The 16997-nt window shown below is 44.0% G+C and overlaps 1 protein-coding gene across 3 annotated transcripts; it reads left to right on the forward strand.

Annotated features, from left to right (window-relative positions):
- The first annotated feature begins 4692 nt into the window (after window positions 1-4692).
- Window positions 4693-16478, forward strand: mogs (mannosyl-oligosaccharide glucosidase). Of its 3 annotated transcripts, none has more exons than XM_015343989.2 (5): window positions 4693-4862; window positions 6775-7174; window positions 8290-8513; window positions 11444-11637; window positions 12264-16478. In XM_015343989.2, exons 2-5 carry the CDS (start codon window positions 6790-6792, stop codon window positions 14044-14046), a joined length of 2586 nt encoding a protein of 861 aa, XP_015199475.2. In that variant the 5' UTR covers window positions 4693-4862; window positions 6775-6789; the 3' UTR covers window positions 14047-16478. The 3 variants fall into 3 exon arrangements, with proteins under 3 accessions (XP_015199475.2, XP_015199476.2, XP_006629249.2); XM_015343990.2 differs by having other exon boundaries at window positions 4693-4809; XM_006629186.3 differs by having other exon boundaries at window positions 4694-4814.
- Window positions 16479-16997: the final 519 nt, after the last annotated feature.

Genomic DNA, 16997 nt, shown 5'->3' on the forward strand with positions numbered 1-16997 from the left:
AAGATATAAACATCCCTGTTCATATACTAACAAATGAAAAATGCTGCTTTAAAAACACTGTAGCATATTGCAATTTAACTTTATTTTGTATCTTAATAAAGGAATTGGTTACAGCACATGTGTTACACAACCTGATTTCCCAAGATTTGTTTTCCATACGCTATCTTTAGTTAAAATGGGTTACATTACAAGTCTCAGAAAAACACAAGGCATTTTGATATGGCTTTTGAATCTTTCTTTGGTTTCCTTGGAGATTAGCCTGCATGATTTTCATTTGTAACCCATTTTAGAGACAAGGCAGAGCTAAAACTGATTATTTAATATCACAGACAACTCCCTTTCATAAACTCTGCTAAATACCACAGTTTTAATTTGAGTTTTGAGCATTTTGGGCAAACACAAAAATACAGATGAATAAGAAAATGTTTATAAAGCAACTTTAATTGTCAAAAAATGATCATCTTATTGAAGAGTACAGTACGTATTCTATTAAATTTTTACTTACATTGGTATGCAGTTTCTTCTTCTTGTAAATGGAAGAGTAATTGAAAGGTTATTTTAAAGTTTTCTCTGTACTTGGCAGTTCCTTTGTTTCCTACACACTTACTGTGAAGATTTTCTCTGAAGCATTCTTAGGTTTTTCTATGAGAAGTGCAATTTTTTTAGTCACATCTATACTGTCTTCAGTGCTGAAAAGAAGATTGCTCATAGAAAACTGTATACAATTTTGGTCACCACATTACAAAACAAAATGCTTTGAACTGAGTCCCAAGAAGAGTGACCAGATGTGTTCCTGTACTTAAAGAGATACCAGGGAACATGACACACGTATTCAAAATCCTCAAACGTCAATCTATTGCAGTGGTTCTCAAACTTTTTGGACCAAGTACCACCCCTGATCAAGCCAAAAATCCAAGTACCACCTACAAGTCATCTTCTCATAGGAACCCCAGAAAATCTCAATGACCAACATGAGCGCACGTGTACACACTCACACACACATATAATAAAAATAGCACTGAGCACTTAATTTGGATCGTACTGCGCTGTATCAACGTAGTACGTAGGCTGCGTATTTGACACAAACTCATTTTATGAAAACAGAAAATATGAAAACCCGTCTCAAGTTTTCTGAAACCGATTTAGTCAATTACAGATGAAAAATGTATTTTTAATTATTTTAATTACTCAAATTTTAATTCCCAATTTTTCAGTGCACACAACAAATTTCCAGGGCCATATGGTGTACCACCTGGGGGGCACTCCAGTACACATACCACAGTTTGAGAACCACTGATCTAGTGGACTTCTTCAAAATGAACAATGAATAACAAACCAGAGGACAGATGTGCCAACTACTGGACGTGAAAGTGCATTTGAAACTCAGGGACATCCTTACCGAAAGGGTTGGAAGAGTATGGAATAAGCTATCCAATGGGGTTGAAGCTGAAACTTCCAAATTATTATTATTATTATAATAATTGCTTACACTTATATAGCGCTTTTCTGGACACTCCACTCAAAGCGCTTTACAGGTAATGGGGACTCCCCTCCACCACCACCAGTGTGCAGCCCCACCTGGATGATACGACGGCAGCCATAGTGCGCCAGAATGCTCCCCACATGTCAGCTATCAGCGGGAGGCAAATGGCCTCCCCTCCATCGTAAGCTTTCATATATTCTTATGGGCTTTCAGAAGCAGTTGTACTGCCCTAACTGGGTACTGACCCAGTTTACTACCGTATTTAATTCTGACTCCCCGAGTCTCTAGGGTGTTGAAATAAAAGGCCAGATGAGATCCTCGGCTCAACATACCACCTTTAAAGTGCAACTGGCTGCCAACCACTGGTCTCACTACAAGCGAGAGCGAGAGTTCCCACGGATTGTGACTTGAAGCGGCCCTTCCTGCTCGCTAGTCACTGTGTTGCACGAGCGAATAAGTGCAGGTTTTGGAGCGGACATTTCACCGCAGGAATGTTCCAACATGATGGGCATGTAGAGTAACAAGTAAATAGTATTTGTCGACAAAACTGCCTGAAACCCAAGAGCAATATTTCTGTTGGATCAAAAGAGATGTATTCACTGCTTGTTCACGATGTAATAGTATCCGCTTCACCTCACCGGACGTTTGGTTGCCTTGTTCTGAATTGCAGCCAATGAATACAATATGGAGCTGCGCGTGTCTGGAAATTTAATCTATTTTGTGATGTAAATAGGAGGTTTTACACATTACTGTATACATTTTACTTTCACTGTAGTTTGAAATAAGATAAAATCACTTGCATTTGCAATGCAATTTCTTGCATTAGGAATTTGTCTTTTCGCAGACCCCAACTTGCTCTCCATGAGAGACACAGACAGGGAGAGAAGCTTGGGGTCAGAGCGCAGGGTCAGCCATTGTACAGCGCCCCTGGAGCAGTTGGGGTGAAGGGCCTTGCTGGGGCCCAGCAGAGTAGGATTCCTCTGCCGGCTGCAGGATTTGAACCAGCAACCTTCCAGCCACAGTGCCACCACTCCACCCCTATATCTTTAAATTTGATATTCAAGAATGTTAATAATTTTGAATATTTGTCAGAATTCACAGATTTTTCACTAACCTGGAGCAGTTATAATAATAATAATAATAATTGCTTACACTTATATAGCGCTTTTCTGGACACTCCACTCAAAGCGCTTTACAGGTAATGGGGACTCCCCTCCACCACCACCAGTGTGCAGCCCCACCTGGATGATACGACGGCAGCCATAGTGCGCCAGAATGCTCCCCACATGTCAGCTATCAGTGGGGAGGAGAGCAGAGTAATGTAGCCAATTCATAGAGGGGGATTATTAGGAGGCCATGATTGGTAAGGGCCAATTGGAAATTTGGCCAGGACACCGGGGTTACACCCCTACTCTTTTCGAGAAGCGCCCTGGGATTTTTAATGACCACAGAGAGTCAGGACCTCGGTTTTACGTCTCATCCGAAGGACGGCGCCTGTTTACAGTATAGTGTCCCCGTCACTATACTGGGGCATTAGGACCCACATAGACCGCAGGGTGAGCGCCCCCTGCTGGCCCCACTAACACCTCGTCCAGCAGCAACCTTAGTTTTTCCCAGGAGGTCTCCCATCCAGGTACAGACCAGGCTCACACCTGCTGAGCTTCAGTGGGTTGCCAGTTGTGAGTTGCAGGTTGTGAGGTTAAGGGCCTTGCTCAGGGGCCCAACGGAGTAGGATTCCTCTGCCGGCCGCGGGATTTGAACTGGCAACCTTCCAGCCACAGGCGAGGATCCTTAACCACAGTGAAACTGCTCCGAAATGGACTCATCAATGCCAGCTCTTTCTTACCTCAACGTATAAAACTAGCATTGCAGTTCCCTTTTAACCGAGGGAGCAATATAAATGCAGTGATGTCTCTTTTGGAATCTTACGAAGAAACATTGTCCATCCACCTATTTTCTAACCACTTGATCCAGTTCAGAGTCCCAGGAGAGCTGGGATCTATCCCAGCAAGCAACTGGTGCAGGGGGCAGTATATTCTGGATCAATTACCAGTCCATCACAGGGCACACACAGACACAAACCCAACAAACACGCACCAGAGCCAATTGTCCCAGAAGCCAATTCAAAATATAATAACATTTGCAAACGTGGAGATAATTTGACCCATCTTGGTCAAAGGAAACTAGGACATCAATGTAATTGTTTCAGCGGTACTGTATGTGACTTGGTAAGTTTTTCTATAATTTTTTTTGATTTATCGAACACAGCTGAATGATTCTGAAATAAAATAATATTAAAAATAATATTAAAAAAATCACACGATGAGGCGAAAGAGTCGATATGAAATCCATAGTTTACTACGTTTTAGCTACCACGAGGTGGAGACAAAGAGACTAAATGTAAAGAATACAGAATACAGAGCCAATCACTAACATTATTATTTAGTATAGAAGGCCATTTACTTAAATTATTATTATTTTTTACAATATGTGACCACCACACATGGTCCATCTGTTCTGACACGTCACGAAACCTGAATGAAATCGTCTGAAAAGAGATCCGAAAAAGTTAGGTCTCGTCATTTTATGACAATAGTCGTTTTTCTTCCTGTATTAATAAAAACACCCTTAACACAAAGTTCTTTCAAACTTCAACATTCAAGGTGCAATTGAATTCTACTCACCTTGCCTTACTGACAATAACTGTACAAAATAAATCAGATTGTATGTTCAAATTGACCATGTAATCGTCTTTAATCGTTGCTTATCACTTTAAAAGTATAATCCTGCACCAAACCGCAGCTACTGAAATGTAGCATATTAAAAACAATGTGCGCACTTTAAGGGGGTCTTTCATCACGCGAAATACTAAACTTTTAAGTCTTCAGTCTAATTTTAACCATGTTAATACACAAAATGATATTTCCAACTGTATCTTGTGTCTTCAGTTTTCCTTACCAATAGCGAAATCATTGATCACGTGGCTATGAGTCTGACGTCAATTAAAATAGACCGCAAGGCGTTTGAATGGTTTGGACATATTTTGAATGCCTTTTTTAAATATTTTTACTCTAATGTTTCCCATTTTATAGAGATATTGAGGATGGGATGTTGTGCAATAGATTATATTTTACTCCGTTTAATGGTTTACGTTTTACCTCGAAATACTTTTTTTTGTAATAAAGGAATGCTCACCCACTTTGTGCAAGTGACGTGTTTCTCTTGCGCGGGATGTAGTCGCTACACGTCTGCCTGTGAGTGTGAAGGAATCGAGGCGAGCAGGAAGTGGCTGGATTGATGATGTGCACCTGGAGTGTGACACAGCTGTAAGGTAGTACACGTACCAGAAACGGACTTAATGAGGAATCACTTGTAAAGTGTGAGCAGACGCTGTCGTTTAAGGGCGGAATTGCGTGCAATGTATCGCGTTTGGTTGTGGTTTTATGTCCATCAGTAGCAGCTGTATTGAAAGAAGTAGTCCACTTCCCAAAGAAAGCGCCCTGCGAACAGCTTCCTTGTTTATTTGAATCGGTCGAGGCATTTTGCCGTTAGAAAGTACGCCGATATATTATTGAGGGAGTTGTACTAGAATCCTGCATGCATACACGATTAAATTACGTTTCTTGTCACCAGTGGGTGATTGTTTTAATATAGATTCTTTACATGGCCTTTCCAGATCTCGAGCAAATTTAGCAGCTGAGTTTTTTTTATACAAAATTGTATTAAACAACAATGTAAAGTGGGTATCATAGGCCGTAGGATTTTAGCTTGAAATATATCCGCTTTTCTTTATAGCATTGAGTTAGTAAGTAAATTCCCACACGTGTAAACACTTTCTTCTGTATGGTTATCCATGCGTTCTTCTCTTTTCCAAAGCAACACGAATCTCCAGCAGTCTCTTGCTTTGTTGACCACATTCATTGCTTAAATGTGACATAAACTGACCGACAGAGCTGTAGCGCTTTGGAAAGGCCGTCTAGTTGTGTGTTGGTACAGAGAAGGTGGCATAGTAAACGCAGAGGAAGACAGCAAACGGAGCAGCTTTGTTAACAAAAGATTAAAGTCGGTCCTTAGTTATGATCGTACTGTAGAACAGAGTTGTGCCCTTCAGAGTGCCACAGCCTTGTAGGGTGTTAGCCTTTGATCTGGAAGAGAGCATCCGTTTGAGACTTGGAAAAAGTCTAGTGTCATCTAACTAATCAGGAGATCAGCTGGAACGAATGAAGCCTCTTTTTATTATGTTCGGCTCGATAATGCTACGTTTATAGTACATTTGTAATTGAATAGTTTGTTGCAGCTTATACGACAGCTCCCTGTATTTGTACTGCAATGTTTCCACCATCTAACTGGGAAGAGCAGATGTGCTTCTGACTACACAATAGTAAAGCTGGACATTTTTTAATAAAAAAGAAAAGATTTCACCTTGTCTCATTTAAAGAGTGACTTTATGAGCCAGTTATCTTTCCATTGTCTTAACAGTTGTAAAAGAAACTGGAGTATGTTTAATTTCAGATGTGTTCTTAAAAAGTTAGGTTGTGGCAATGGGATTTTGTATACACACACTGGTGGGATTATTTTTTATGTTTTGAATACAGTAATAAAGTGTACATGGTCTCAGTGCAGTGGTCTTACTTAAGATAAGATCTTATTTAATTGCATAAAGATGTGCCCCAGGTTCTATGAATGTAACACAAACAAAACAGTCAATATGAGCAGTTTTCTTTGTTCAAAATTTGGATTGGGGGTATTGAATTTCCCTTCGGGATCAATAAAGTCTTATCTTGAAGCACTATTGCACAAGGTATTTCTATCAAAGAAGACAAATCCTTCTTATTTTATCCTAGTAAAATTGACTTAGGTTGTGATCTTGCCACCTGCCGCCATGCAGAGAGTTATATTCAGCAATCGAGAAAGTTACTTTTAAAAGTAAGCCATCGTTACAGTTACAAGCCATCTGTGTAAAGGGTTACTTTTTAAAGTAGCCCATTACGGTTACAAGTTAGTTGTGTAAAGTTTTACTTTTAAAAAGCCATTCATTGCAGTTATAGTTTCTAGTTAATTGTGTAGTAGGGGGTTACCTTTTGAAACGTAACTTTCCCCAGCACTGATTATATTTATCTGATGGCAGATTTCGGCAGCACGTACCGGAGATGGGAAAAAATAGATCAGTGTAAAGGTTCACTAAAAATGTGAATATTGTAAGCGAAGGCTGATCTATCCAAGGCTTTTTATGCATCCTTGGAGTTCTTCAGTGGGTCGGAGTGCGTCATCTTCCGTCTCCTCCCGTCCAGGTTGTCGAGGGAAGGATGGGCAGGCAAAGGCATGGAAAGAGGGTGCTGACTAACAGCAGCAAAGATGGGGGCGATGCCGTCTCCGGCCGGAAGGAGGAGAAGAAGAAGGACATCCCCAACTCCATCCTGCATCGCAAGGAGAAGAAGAAAAAGATGGATCTGGCCAAGCTCTTCATCAACATTTCCATCGGCCTCTGCATCTTCAGCTTGATCTGGTTCTTCTACGCCCTGTACATGCGCTCCTATCTGGCCAGGAGGATCATCACTCCTCACCCCTCGATGAGAATCCTGGATGCCAACAGCACCAGCGCGGCTGTGGCCCCTGACAGGTTCTGGGGCTCCTACAGGCCCCAGGTGTATTTCGGAATGAAGACAAGGAGTCCCAGATCGATCGTGACAGGTATTTTATCTTTTGCTGTTGGGGAAGAGTCTATCTTCGTTCTTCAATACAGCTTGTTTTTGTTAGGTGCACATTTAACCACGTCTGTGACGCTTTTATCATTATTTTCTTGCATTACCTTATATAGCACTTTCATCCCCAAAGATTCCAAAGAGCTCTACATTAAGGAGAGGACCTGTTTCATGCACCACTGAAGTGCAGCACCATCCTGGCTGCCATCATGCCCTAGCAGCCTCACCACACAGCTGATCGGGTGAACACCGAAAACTTGCTGCACCAATGGAATTGAAGTGGTGGTTGATGCTGTTGGATGTAGGCCCGGGGTTGAATGGAACCACAGCTGTGGCCATTCCCTTCCCAGTCAACCAAGCCACTCCCCTGCAGTTTGTCTAATTCTCTTTCATCTTTGGATTTCTTGGATTTTTTTTATCCTTTTCCATGAGGACTGAGAATGTGACACCTTAGGAAACCACTTAGGGATTTTTTTGTAAGGTTTTAATGTTTCTTTTATTTTGCCACGATCCGTTCACACACACCAGTCATCTCATAACAGGTCGACACACAACAGGCATCTTTAGCGTTCTTGAGGGAAACGGAGTAAAGAAGGCATAACCCATAATGCACTGCTACATGAACATGTTCACTCTGTTAGCATCTGTTTGGCTCTGTGGCTCAGGATCTGCGCCTGTGGCTGGAAGGTTGCCGGTTCGTATCCGCGGTTGGCAGAGGAATCCTACTCCGTTGGGCCCTCTGAGCAAGGCCCTTCACCCCAACTGCTCCAGGGGCGCTGTACAATGGCTGACCCTGCGCTCTGACCCCAAGCTTCTCTCTCTGTCTGTGTGTCTCATAGAGAGCAAGCTGGGGATGTGAAAAGACAAATTCCCAATACAAGAAATTGTACTGTATATGGCCAATAAAGTGATCTTATCTTAACCAAGCTTTACTATAGACACCGATGCAGATCCACAAGATGAAAATGATGCACCAGTGGCCACATTTCCACTCCAGAATGTTTTGCGAATGCAGAGAAAGTGGTTGCTAATAATTTGGCGCAGACAGGTGACCTCGCGAATGGCGGTTTCACTGTCTTGGCGGCGGTCTGGCCTCTCGCTCAGGGCTGATGTGGATGCGGCAGTTCGGCGGGGCGGACGTGAGCCTGCGGCACACCTGCGAGCAGGGCGACCGGCTGCAGAGCTACGGCTGGACGATGCACGACGGCGTCCACTTCGGCATCCAGGAGGTCCGGGACTCGGACTTCACGCTGACCACCGAGTTCGTGAAGAGGGCGGGAGGGGAGCACGGGGGAGACTGGACCTGGAGGGTGACGGCCAAGCAGCAGGTCAGCGCAAACGCCTCACTCTCTGCCCACTGTCCCCCCGCCCCGGCATCATTCATTGTCTGCTCCTGTTGTTTGCTTTCTACTTTTTCCCCTTCTGCTTGTTACTTGTGTGACAATACGGTGATGCACGCCTGCCTCAATACATCAGCAGTGTAATAACAGCAGCACAGAGCTGTGATGAGATCATTTCATCTGCTTGTGATGGTGATGGCAGAAGAAATCCATTAAATCCAACACTGTTGAAGGAGTTTCTGGGAACCACCTGCTTTTTCTTTACGTGCAAGGGTCTATAATGTTCTGCAGCCTTACTGCTAATAAGGGGGACTGCAATGGGTTTTCATCAGAAGAGCACATCATTCTAAAATCTCCTCAGTGCATTTCAAGGCTGCAGAATTATTACTTTGTATCCGGATCTCATCAGACCTCAGCAGCTAAACAAGGCTGGGCCTGGGCAGTACTGGAATTGGAGACCTCTCGGGAAAACCAGGTTGCTGCTTTATATGTGGTTTTGCCAGACCAGTAGGTGGCGGTCTTCTCTGTAGAGCAGAATTTTCAAACCAGTGTACTGTAGAAATATTTGTAGGATATGCTTAGGATGAGACATTAAGCCATGGTCCTGATTGCTTTACCATTAAAGATCCCTTGTTGCTGTTCATGAGTGTGGTGCCTTTAACACCAGTAGTTTGGCTAGATTTGGCTTTGGGCCTGCACGATCAAGCCCTCCCAAAGCTCCTCCTAATCCAGATGGTGAAGCACTTTCTCACTTGTCCACCCGGTTTGTTGTGTAGTGGGGCTGCTGGTGCAGTATGGCTGCCTTGCAACTGGGTGCTACATTTCAGTGATGGATATTGTAGTTTGCCCGCTATTTCTAAAGCGCTTTACGATCCTTTGGAATTAAAAACACTAGATGCATCCATCCATTTTCTAACCACTTTATCCAATAAACGGTCATAGGAGAGCTGGAGCCAATCCTGGCCATGTGTACAAGGTGGGATACACCCTTGACAGGACTTCAGTCCATCGCAGGGCAGGCACCAGAGCAAGTTTACTCAGAAGCCAGGATGCAAACAGAGAATTGTTTTCTCATTAGACAGTTGTATGGATTTTGTATTTTTCCACCAGGCTGCTTACGGTACGTTTTCTTTGCATTGTTGCTGATAGAATTGCTTCCTGCTTCAGTTCCTGCTTGTCTGCTCAGAATAAAAACGCCTGGTGTCTTGTGAAAAGGATAGGTGCACTAGCATGCCTTTGTAAATGCTTTGTCTAAAATTAGCTGATCAAGTCAATGTGCTATCCCTTGCTGGAACAGGTTATTATATTCTGCATTTGTTAATCTTCATTGTTTTGTTTTAAATCATTATTTGTTTTGTGGGGAAAAAAGGAAAGCAAATAACTTTCTTTGTCTCTGTGTTCTGTTCCATTTAAAGATATCAAGCTGTGACCTGGTATTATCTATCTCCCCTTTTACTCCCATTCTGACTACGTCTGAAAGTCTAAACCCCTTTAAAACCCAGTGTCGGTCATCTCCTCACCCTGCTTTCTGTATGGACAAGAGGACCTCACTTTTGTGAAATTGTGTCTTACTAACATTTCTACCTTATGCGTTGTCAAAGATGCTGGACAAAACAACTTGGAAATTTTGAAGTATTTTGATTTCCAAACTACTTGGTTTCTAAGGTTCTACAAAGAATGCCACAGTTTCTAATTAATTGCTAGTTAACAGAATGCTTTGATTGTCAATAATAAGGCCTATGGTACCCAAAGAGCTCACCTGTCCAAACTTGTCATTATCTACTTACTGCATGATCCTATTACAGATATCAGCTCCCTTGCTTTACATTCTTTGATGCTTTAACTTCAAATAATACATTGCTAATATTTCTACTCATTAGTGAAGTCATTATTGATTATGAAAAACGAAGCCCCATGAGTCAGATCTATTTATCATCCATGCACTCTGTGTTTGTGGCAGGAGTGGCTACCTTATGCTTTTAGTGATGTTCACCTGTTTATTTATGTGCATCACTGATGTAAGCATCACTGTTCAGTGACAGCTCGCATTGTCACACCCCTGTTTCTACAGTAAGCAGTGGGCAGAAATAGTCCAATGGGACATAATTAGATGAATCACAAACACATTTATTTATTTAAAAATAAGTTAGCAGTTGTCAGTAAAACAAACACATGCTCTTCCCCTGGACTACCAAGGAAAGACTTTATCATCTTGAACTGATTGCTTTGTGTTTTTGTTATGAGTTATAAGTCCTTGTGTGTCCTAGATGACAACTAAGTTCTCTCCTTATCCACAGTATCTTTCCAATGTTATTGCTTCTTTAGAGCATGTGTACTTTACTCCTGTTTGACCTTGTATTCCTGTACTGGAAAGACCATTACGAGAGGAATGTTTTTCACACCTTGCCCATATATCACTGGCCACCCATTCTGAAAGTTCCTCTAAAGCAGTTATGTTCATTCCTGTTCCTGGAGGGCCACGGGTTTTCAAGTCGGTCTCTGCCAGTTACTTAAGAACATAAGAAAGATTGCAAACAAAAAGGAGGCCTTTCAGCTGATCTAGTCCATGTGGTAGTTGATTGGCTCAAGAATCTTATCCAGCCATTTCATTACAAAAAAACAGGATATTGGCTTCAACAATCCCAGCTTGCTACCAGGCTTAACAGGACCAATTTAACAGCTTAACTTAGCTATGCAGGTGTTGCAGCTTTGAAGAAACCTTCAACACCCGAAGACACGCTGGCCCTCCAGCACCACGTTCATATGCCTCTGCCCTGTCGGTATCTGGATTTGCCAGTGCCTGTGGTGGTTCTGTGAGGAGGGCTGTGTGTGAGCCAGGTAGGGCCAGGAGGGCTGGTATGAAATCGGCAAAGGATTCCTCCACTCAGCTCTGTTCCTGTTGGTTGGCTCATCCTCAGAGCTCGGCTGCCCACGCGCCTGTGATCTCCCTGCTGTTCTACGTGGCTGCAGACAGTCAGGGTTCCCTGCAGGCCCATGTTGAGGAGAAGAACCGCCTGGGTTCTGTCACAGGATTTTCTGAGGAGCTGGGACACTTCAAGCTCACCTTCCGCAAGCCTGCCGCTGGTGAGGCTACCAGTGCCAAGTTCGCCAGGTATGACCGCAGACTTTACGCGTTTAGTGCCTTCAGGTTTTCTGGACCTAAGGATTCAGTTCTGCTGAAGTATAATAAACTTGGGGGTCCATTGGATCTGTCTTAAAGATTGTTCTCGCATAAGTCACTAGTGGATTCCAACCGATTGCTGGTAAACATTTTACCATAGAACTGAATGCCAGTGTCACAGCAGGGAGTGTGGTGTCCTTACCTTTTAAGATAAGTTGCAAGAGATAGAAATCTCAGCTAATTGATAAGTTTTGACCTTGGATTTTGGCCCTAGATTTCTGCACGCTTAAGAATGTAACGATTACAAACAAGAGGAGGCCCTTCGCCCATCGCTCCCTCTTGTTTGCTAGTAGCGGATGGATCCAAGGATCTCAGATCTGTTTCTTGAAAGAAGTCGGGGTATCAGCTTCAAGTGTTTGGCTGGGTGGCTTGTTCTATACTCCTCCACTGTTTGTGTAATGAAGGGCCCCCTTTCCTGATTTGAGGATTTCATCCAGCCATTTCTTGAAAGAAGCCAGGGTATCAGCTTCACCGATGTGGCTGGGTTCAGCATACCTTAAGATGTGTCAGATGTGCTGTGTGTACACCTGCTTTTTTTGTTCTGTTTCGTTTTCTAGCTACAATTACCTGAAGACGGTCAGCCCCGGCTTAGAGAAGCTGACAGACATTGTGAAAAGCAGCCTGAGTGGGAAGTTTATATATAGTCCCCCATCTGGTGAGAAGCGCCACTACATAGCGGTGGATACCTACAGGCCCCCTCCACCCTCCCATCAGCAGCAGCAGCAGCGCGGGGAGACCCGGAAGGAGAGCGATTTCGTGGTGCACCAGGTGACCGTCCAGACGCCCTTCCAGATGGAGGTCCTGTTTGAGTCGGGCAGCTTCCGGGACCGTCCCAATCAGCTGGTGGGGGAGGTGATGACGGAGGAGCTGGAGAGAAGGAAGGGGGCTTTTGACGCCAAGTTTGAGGAAACCTTCGAGCTCCAGAGGAAAGGGTACACCCCATCTCAGATTAAGTTTGCCAAAGCAGCACTGAGCAACATGCTGGGTGGTTTGGGCTACTTCCACGGTCAGTCGGCCGTTCAGTCCATATACAACGAGTACCCGCTGGTTTACCCTGAGGGCCCCTTGTTTACCGCTGTCCCATCCCGCTCCTTCTTCCCCAGAGGTTTCCTCTGGGATGAGGGTTTCCATCAGCTCCTCATCAGTAAGTGGGACTCTCAGATCACCGGGGAAGCCATTGCCCACTGGCTGGACCTGATGAATGTGGAGGGCTGGATTCCCCGGGAGCAGATTTTAGATGACGAGGCTCGCAGCAAAGTGCCGGCCGAGTTCATCATCCAGCGGAATGAAAACGCCAACCCGCCCACGCTTTTCCTGGCACTGCAGAAGCTCGTGGAGCGGTTCGCCGCCGCGGCAGAGGCGAATGAATCAGCACTGCAGGGCACCAAAGCCTTTCTGAGAAGGCTGTTCCCCAGGCTGCAGACCTGGTTCGAGTGGTACAACACAACTCAGGCTGGGCCCCTGCCCAACTCCTACCGCTGGAGGGGCAGGGACAAGGACACCAACCTCTTCCTCAACCCCAAGACCCTGACGTCCGGCCTGGATGACTATCCCAGAGCCTCTCACCCTTCCCAGGACGAGAGGCATGTGGACCTGTACTGCTGGATGGCCCTGGCCTCTGGGATCATGGCTGACATTGCCAAGCTTATCGGGGAGCCCCACCAGGAGTATGAGAGGACTCAGCTGATCCTGGGTGACAACATGCTGCTGAGTGAGCTGCACTGGTCCGAGCAGCTCAAGGCTTTCTCCGACTATGGGAACCACACTCAGGCGGTGTCCCTCCAGAGGGAGAAGGTGTACGTGCCACCCGGGCAGCCCCGTCACCAGTTTCCGCCAGCCCGGCTTGTGCGCGCGATCCGCAAGGCCCCCAAGCTGCAGTACGTCAACGCCTTGGGCTACGTCAGCCTCTTCCCCTTCCTGCTGCAGCTCCTGACGCCCGACTCCCCCAAGCTGGAGCACATTCTCAAGGACATGAGGGACGAGCAGAAGCTGTGGACGCCCTACGGCCTGCGCTCCCTCTCCAAGTCCGACCCCCTCTACATGAAGCGCAACACGGAGCACGATGCCCCCTACTGGCGCGGCCCCATCTGGATCAACATTAATTACCTGGCCGTCAGAGCGCTGCATTACTACGGCCGCACTGACGGACCATACAGAGAAAAGGCAGCCGCTCTCTACCAAGAGCTGAGGACTAATATTATAGAGAACGTGTACAGACAGTACATGGAAACTGGCTATATCTGGGAACAGTACAATGACAGCACAGGCAGAGGTCAAGGAAGCCACCCCTTCACAGGCTGGTCTGCTCTGTGTGTGTTAATGATGGCAGAGCAGTACTGAGACAGCACGGGAGTGAGCTCTACAGCTGTGTGAACAGCACTCTACCGTCTCTAGTATGTGCCATTGTTTTTGTCTGAAGTCTCAGTTTTTCATCCAGACTTGATCTGCCATTGTCGAAAGGAAGCGGACGAGAAATGAGAGGTTTTCTGTCTTTAATTTCTCGGGGAATCTTTCTTAACTTGTTTTCTGTAGAATCTAGAAGTTTTTATGGAGCCATATGAGTCCAGATCTGTTCATTTTGCTCAAGGACCTTTGTAGGGGTTGAACAAAAAGGAAAGTAATTATTTTGTCCGTATAGAGTTAACTCAGTCTGGTGTCTTATGTTACTAAGTGTATGTGTATTTCTGATTTACTTGGTGGAACAAAGTGCTGACCCATAATTTTAAACTTGTTTTTCCTCTTTTATGTTCCCAGGTTGATGGTTTAAGGTAATTTAACTGCACAAAAGTGCAAGAATAAAATGACTGGTTTATGTTTAATAACTTGCTACTGATGCAAGTAAACCTCTTTACTCATCCTGCTGATTGAAATAATTTCTCACAGGACTTCTGCCTTGTAATTGGGCAAAGGCCTTTAATAAGAAGGCAGTGGTCTTATTCACTGTCCGGTTCCCCCTGACCCACAGCAAAGGGGATGATTCAGGTTCTACAGGCCTCTGAATGTGATCCTAGATCAAAGAGTTTATAGGAATGACCCTCATAAGACAGGCATGACATATTACCAATGAGAGAGTTCAATATGTCTTTGCTTTTGTTATTTAACCAATTAACAAGATATTATTCACACCCAGTTAGTCCTGAAATTCTTGGGAGGCCTTGCGTGAATGTCTGGATGTCCCAATCTGATTTACCAAGAATGTATTCAGACGTATTGTGGTCTAGTATTATAGGCTTTATTTTTGCAATATGTTAAACAAGGACGAAATACTGCATTCAAACAAACGTGTTCTTAGTTACACAGTACTGCCTCTTCAAAGTGAGCAGCTTTTGACCGAGAGCTGCAACAGCAGATGATCACAAACCGAGCAGATGCTAACACATCTGTATTTTGACTCAGGCAGATGTCTGGAAGAATACTGTTAGTCCCACAGCCACACAAGAGCTGTTGGGGAAATCTGAAGTCTGCTTTTTTAGGGGGTGATCATTTAATTACGCTGGATCTGTAATGCAACTGTAAAAAAAGGTCAGTGGTCCTTCAGTTTATCAGTAGCAGCAACCATTTCAAGACTAAGATCAATATAGAACAGAGATTACAATTTGTTCACCAAAATGTGGACATATGGGAATGAGTGATTAGAATGTGTATATATATTTTAAAATGCTAAATATGACATGAATTGAAATTGTATACATTTATATAAATTTTAGTGCTTTTTAGTAATTGAAAAAAAACCGAAAACTGGCACTGTGAGACTGTTGTACTGTTTAAAATACGAGACTCTGCTGCAAATCCAATTATCAGTGGAGTTCTGTGGCACCTGTCATTTTCACGGCTTGTCATCTAGTCCCTGGTCATGAAGCTAGTTGTAGGAGATCAGAGCTCCAGTCTCATTACCATGTGGAATTTGTGGTGTTTGTAGAAAAGTAGTTTGTTTCAAAAGCCTTCTGTTGGTGTCCTTTCCCTTTCTGGTTTCTTTTTTAGATCTTCTTTTGAGCCCAGTTCATCACAGAGCAACAGCACTGAGGGGAAGTGAAAGGCATGCCTTCTCTGCTGGTTGGAAGGCACCGCTTTCATTTATTATTAAGTCAAGAAAAGATGTCAAGCTACAGCTTTGGTGATGGGTCACCTGGTTCTCCCGGGGCAGCTTAAAGTTGTTTTTCTTCTAGAAAAGAGTGATCTTGGAAGTACATATGCTGTCTGTTAATGATCTCAAAGGAATGAGATGTTGAATAAAGAAGCTCCCAGGGCCATCAGAATATATCATGACATCATGGTGTGGGCACTATGTAGTGATGTATACAGTGATACCTTCTCTCCCCTTTATTATAATACAGGCTGCATATTTTACCACTGTACAGTTCCAGTTCAAAGCCCCTTGAGGTAAAACTCTTGAGAAATCGCAGCTCCCCCAGCTATGACATTACGGTTAACATCGTCTACATTCATAAAGCATTTGTTCACTAGAGTAAACGGCCTAACGGAACTCTCAAAAGCTCAGGTTATTTGCTCCTGAATGGAAATCTTCATTTCTGGAGGGAGGTGTGGTGGGTTTGGGGGGCAGTGAGGGACATGTCTCCATGTGGTGTTTGCTTACTCTGCTTTGTTTAACGCGGTTGTCGGTCAGTGGAGTGACGTGCTGTTCTGTGCTGAAGGGGGGCGGGGGGTGTTATTGAGGGGAGCAATGTTCTCCAAGGCTGATGCAGGGTGCTCCTGCTTTTGTAAAACCTGTAAGACATTGTTTGTTACCTTGTGGAAATAAAGGTAGTACAGGACACACGTGGTCTTTATTTTCACATTAGCACACTGTTTAACTGGTACTTTGAAATTTGCCATCCAAAGCCTGCAAAGGTCATCTGTTTTCTCCTCCCTGTGGGCTTGCACTTGCTAAAACCTTGTGTCATTTTCTCAGTGAGATCAATTTAACCTGCTGAGTCCTAAAGAGCATTAGGATTTATAGGCAGCCATTAAATTTAAGAACTTTGTACTTGTGCTGCTTACGTGATTGTAAGCTCCTACATGCTATTATTGTAAGGCCACTTTAATCATTTGAATTTTCTTTTTTCTTGGTTTGGCTTCCTCATCAAGAATGTATTCTTAAATACAATATACAGGTGCTGCATCACTGCCATTTGGTAGGTTTATTCTTACTTGTCTGACATTATTATCCAAAGCAACTTACATTTCCACCAATTTATATAGCTGGGTATTGTGCTGAAGCAGTCTGAGTGAAACATCTTACTTGGGGTACAACAGCAGAGTCTTCCTTTGGATCTGAACCTACAGTCTTCCAG

This window comes from Lepisosteus oculatus, chromosome 1, assembly GCF_040954835.1.
Source record: "Lepisosteus oculatus isolate fLepOcu1 chromosome 1, fLepOcu1.hap2, whole genome shotgun sequence".
In the NCBI taxonomy this organism is placed as follows: domain Eukaryota; kingdom Metazoa; phylum Chordata; class Actinopteri; order Semionotiformes; family Lepisosteidae; genus Lepisosteus; species Lepisosteus oculatus.

Bases quoted from the DNA above. Each gene is read 5' to 3' on its own strand.
- mogs (XM_015343989.2), top strand. From the start codon at position 6,790: ATGGGCAGGCAAAGGCATGGAAAGAGGGTGCTGACTAACAGCAGCAAA. The intron at 7,175-8,289 runs GTATTTTATCTT...CCTCTCGCTCAG, and splicing joins TCCCAGATCGATCGTGACAG to GGCTGATGTGGATGCGGCAG. The intron at 8,514-11,443 runs GTCAGCGCAAAC...GCTCATCCTCAG, and splicing joins GGGTGACGGCCAAGCAGCAG to AGCTCGGCTGCCCACGCGCC.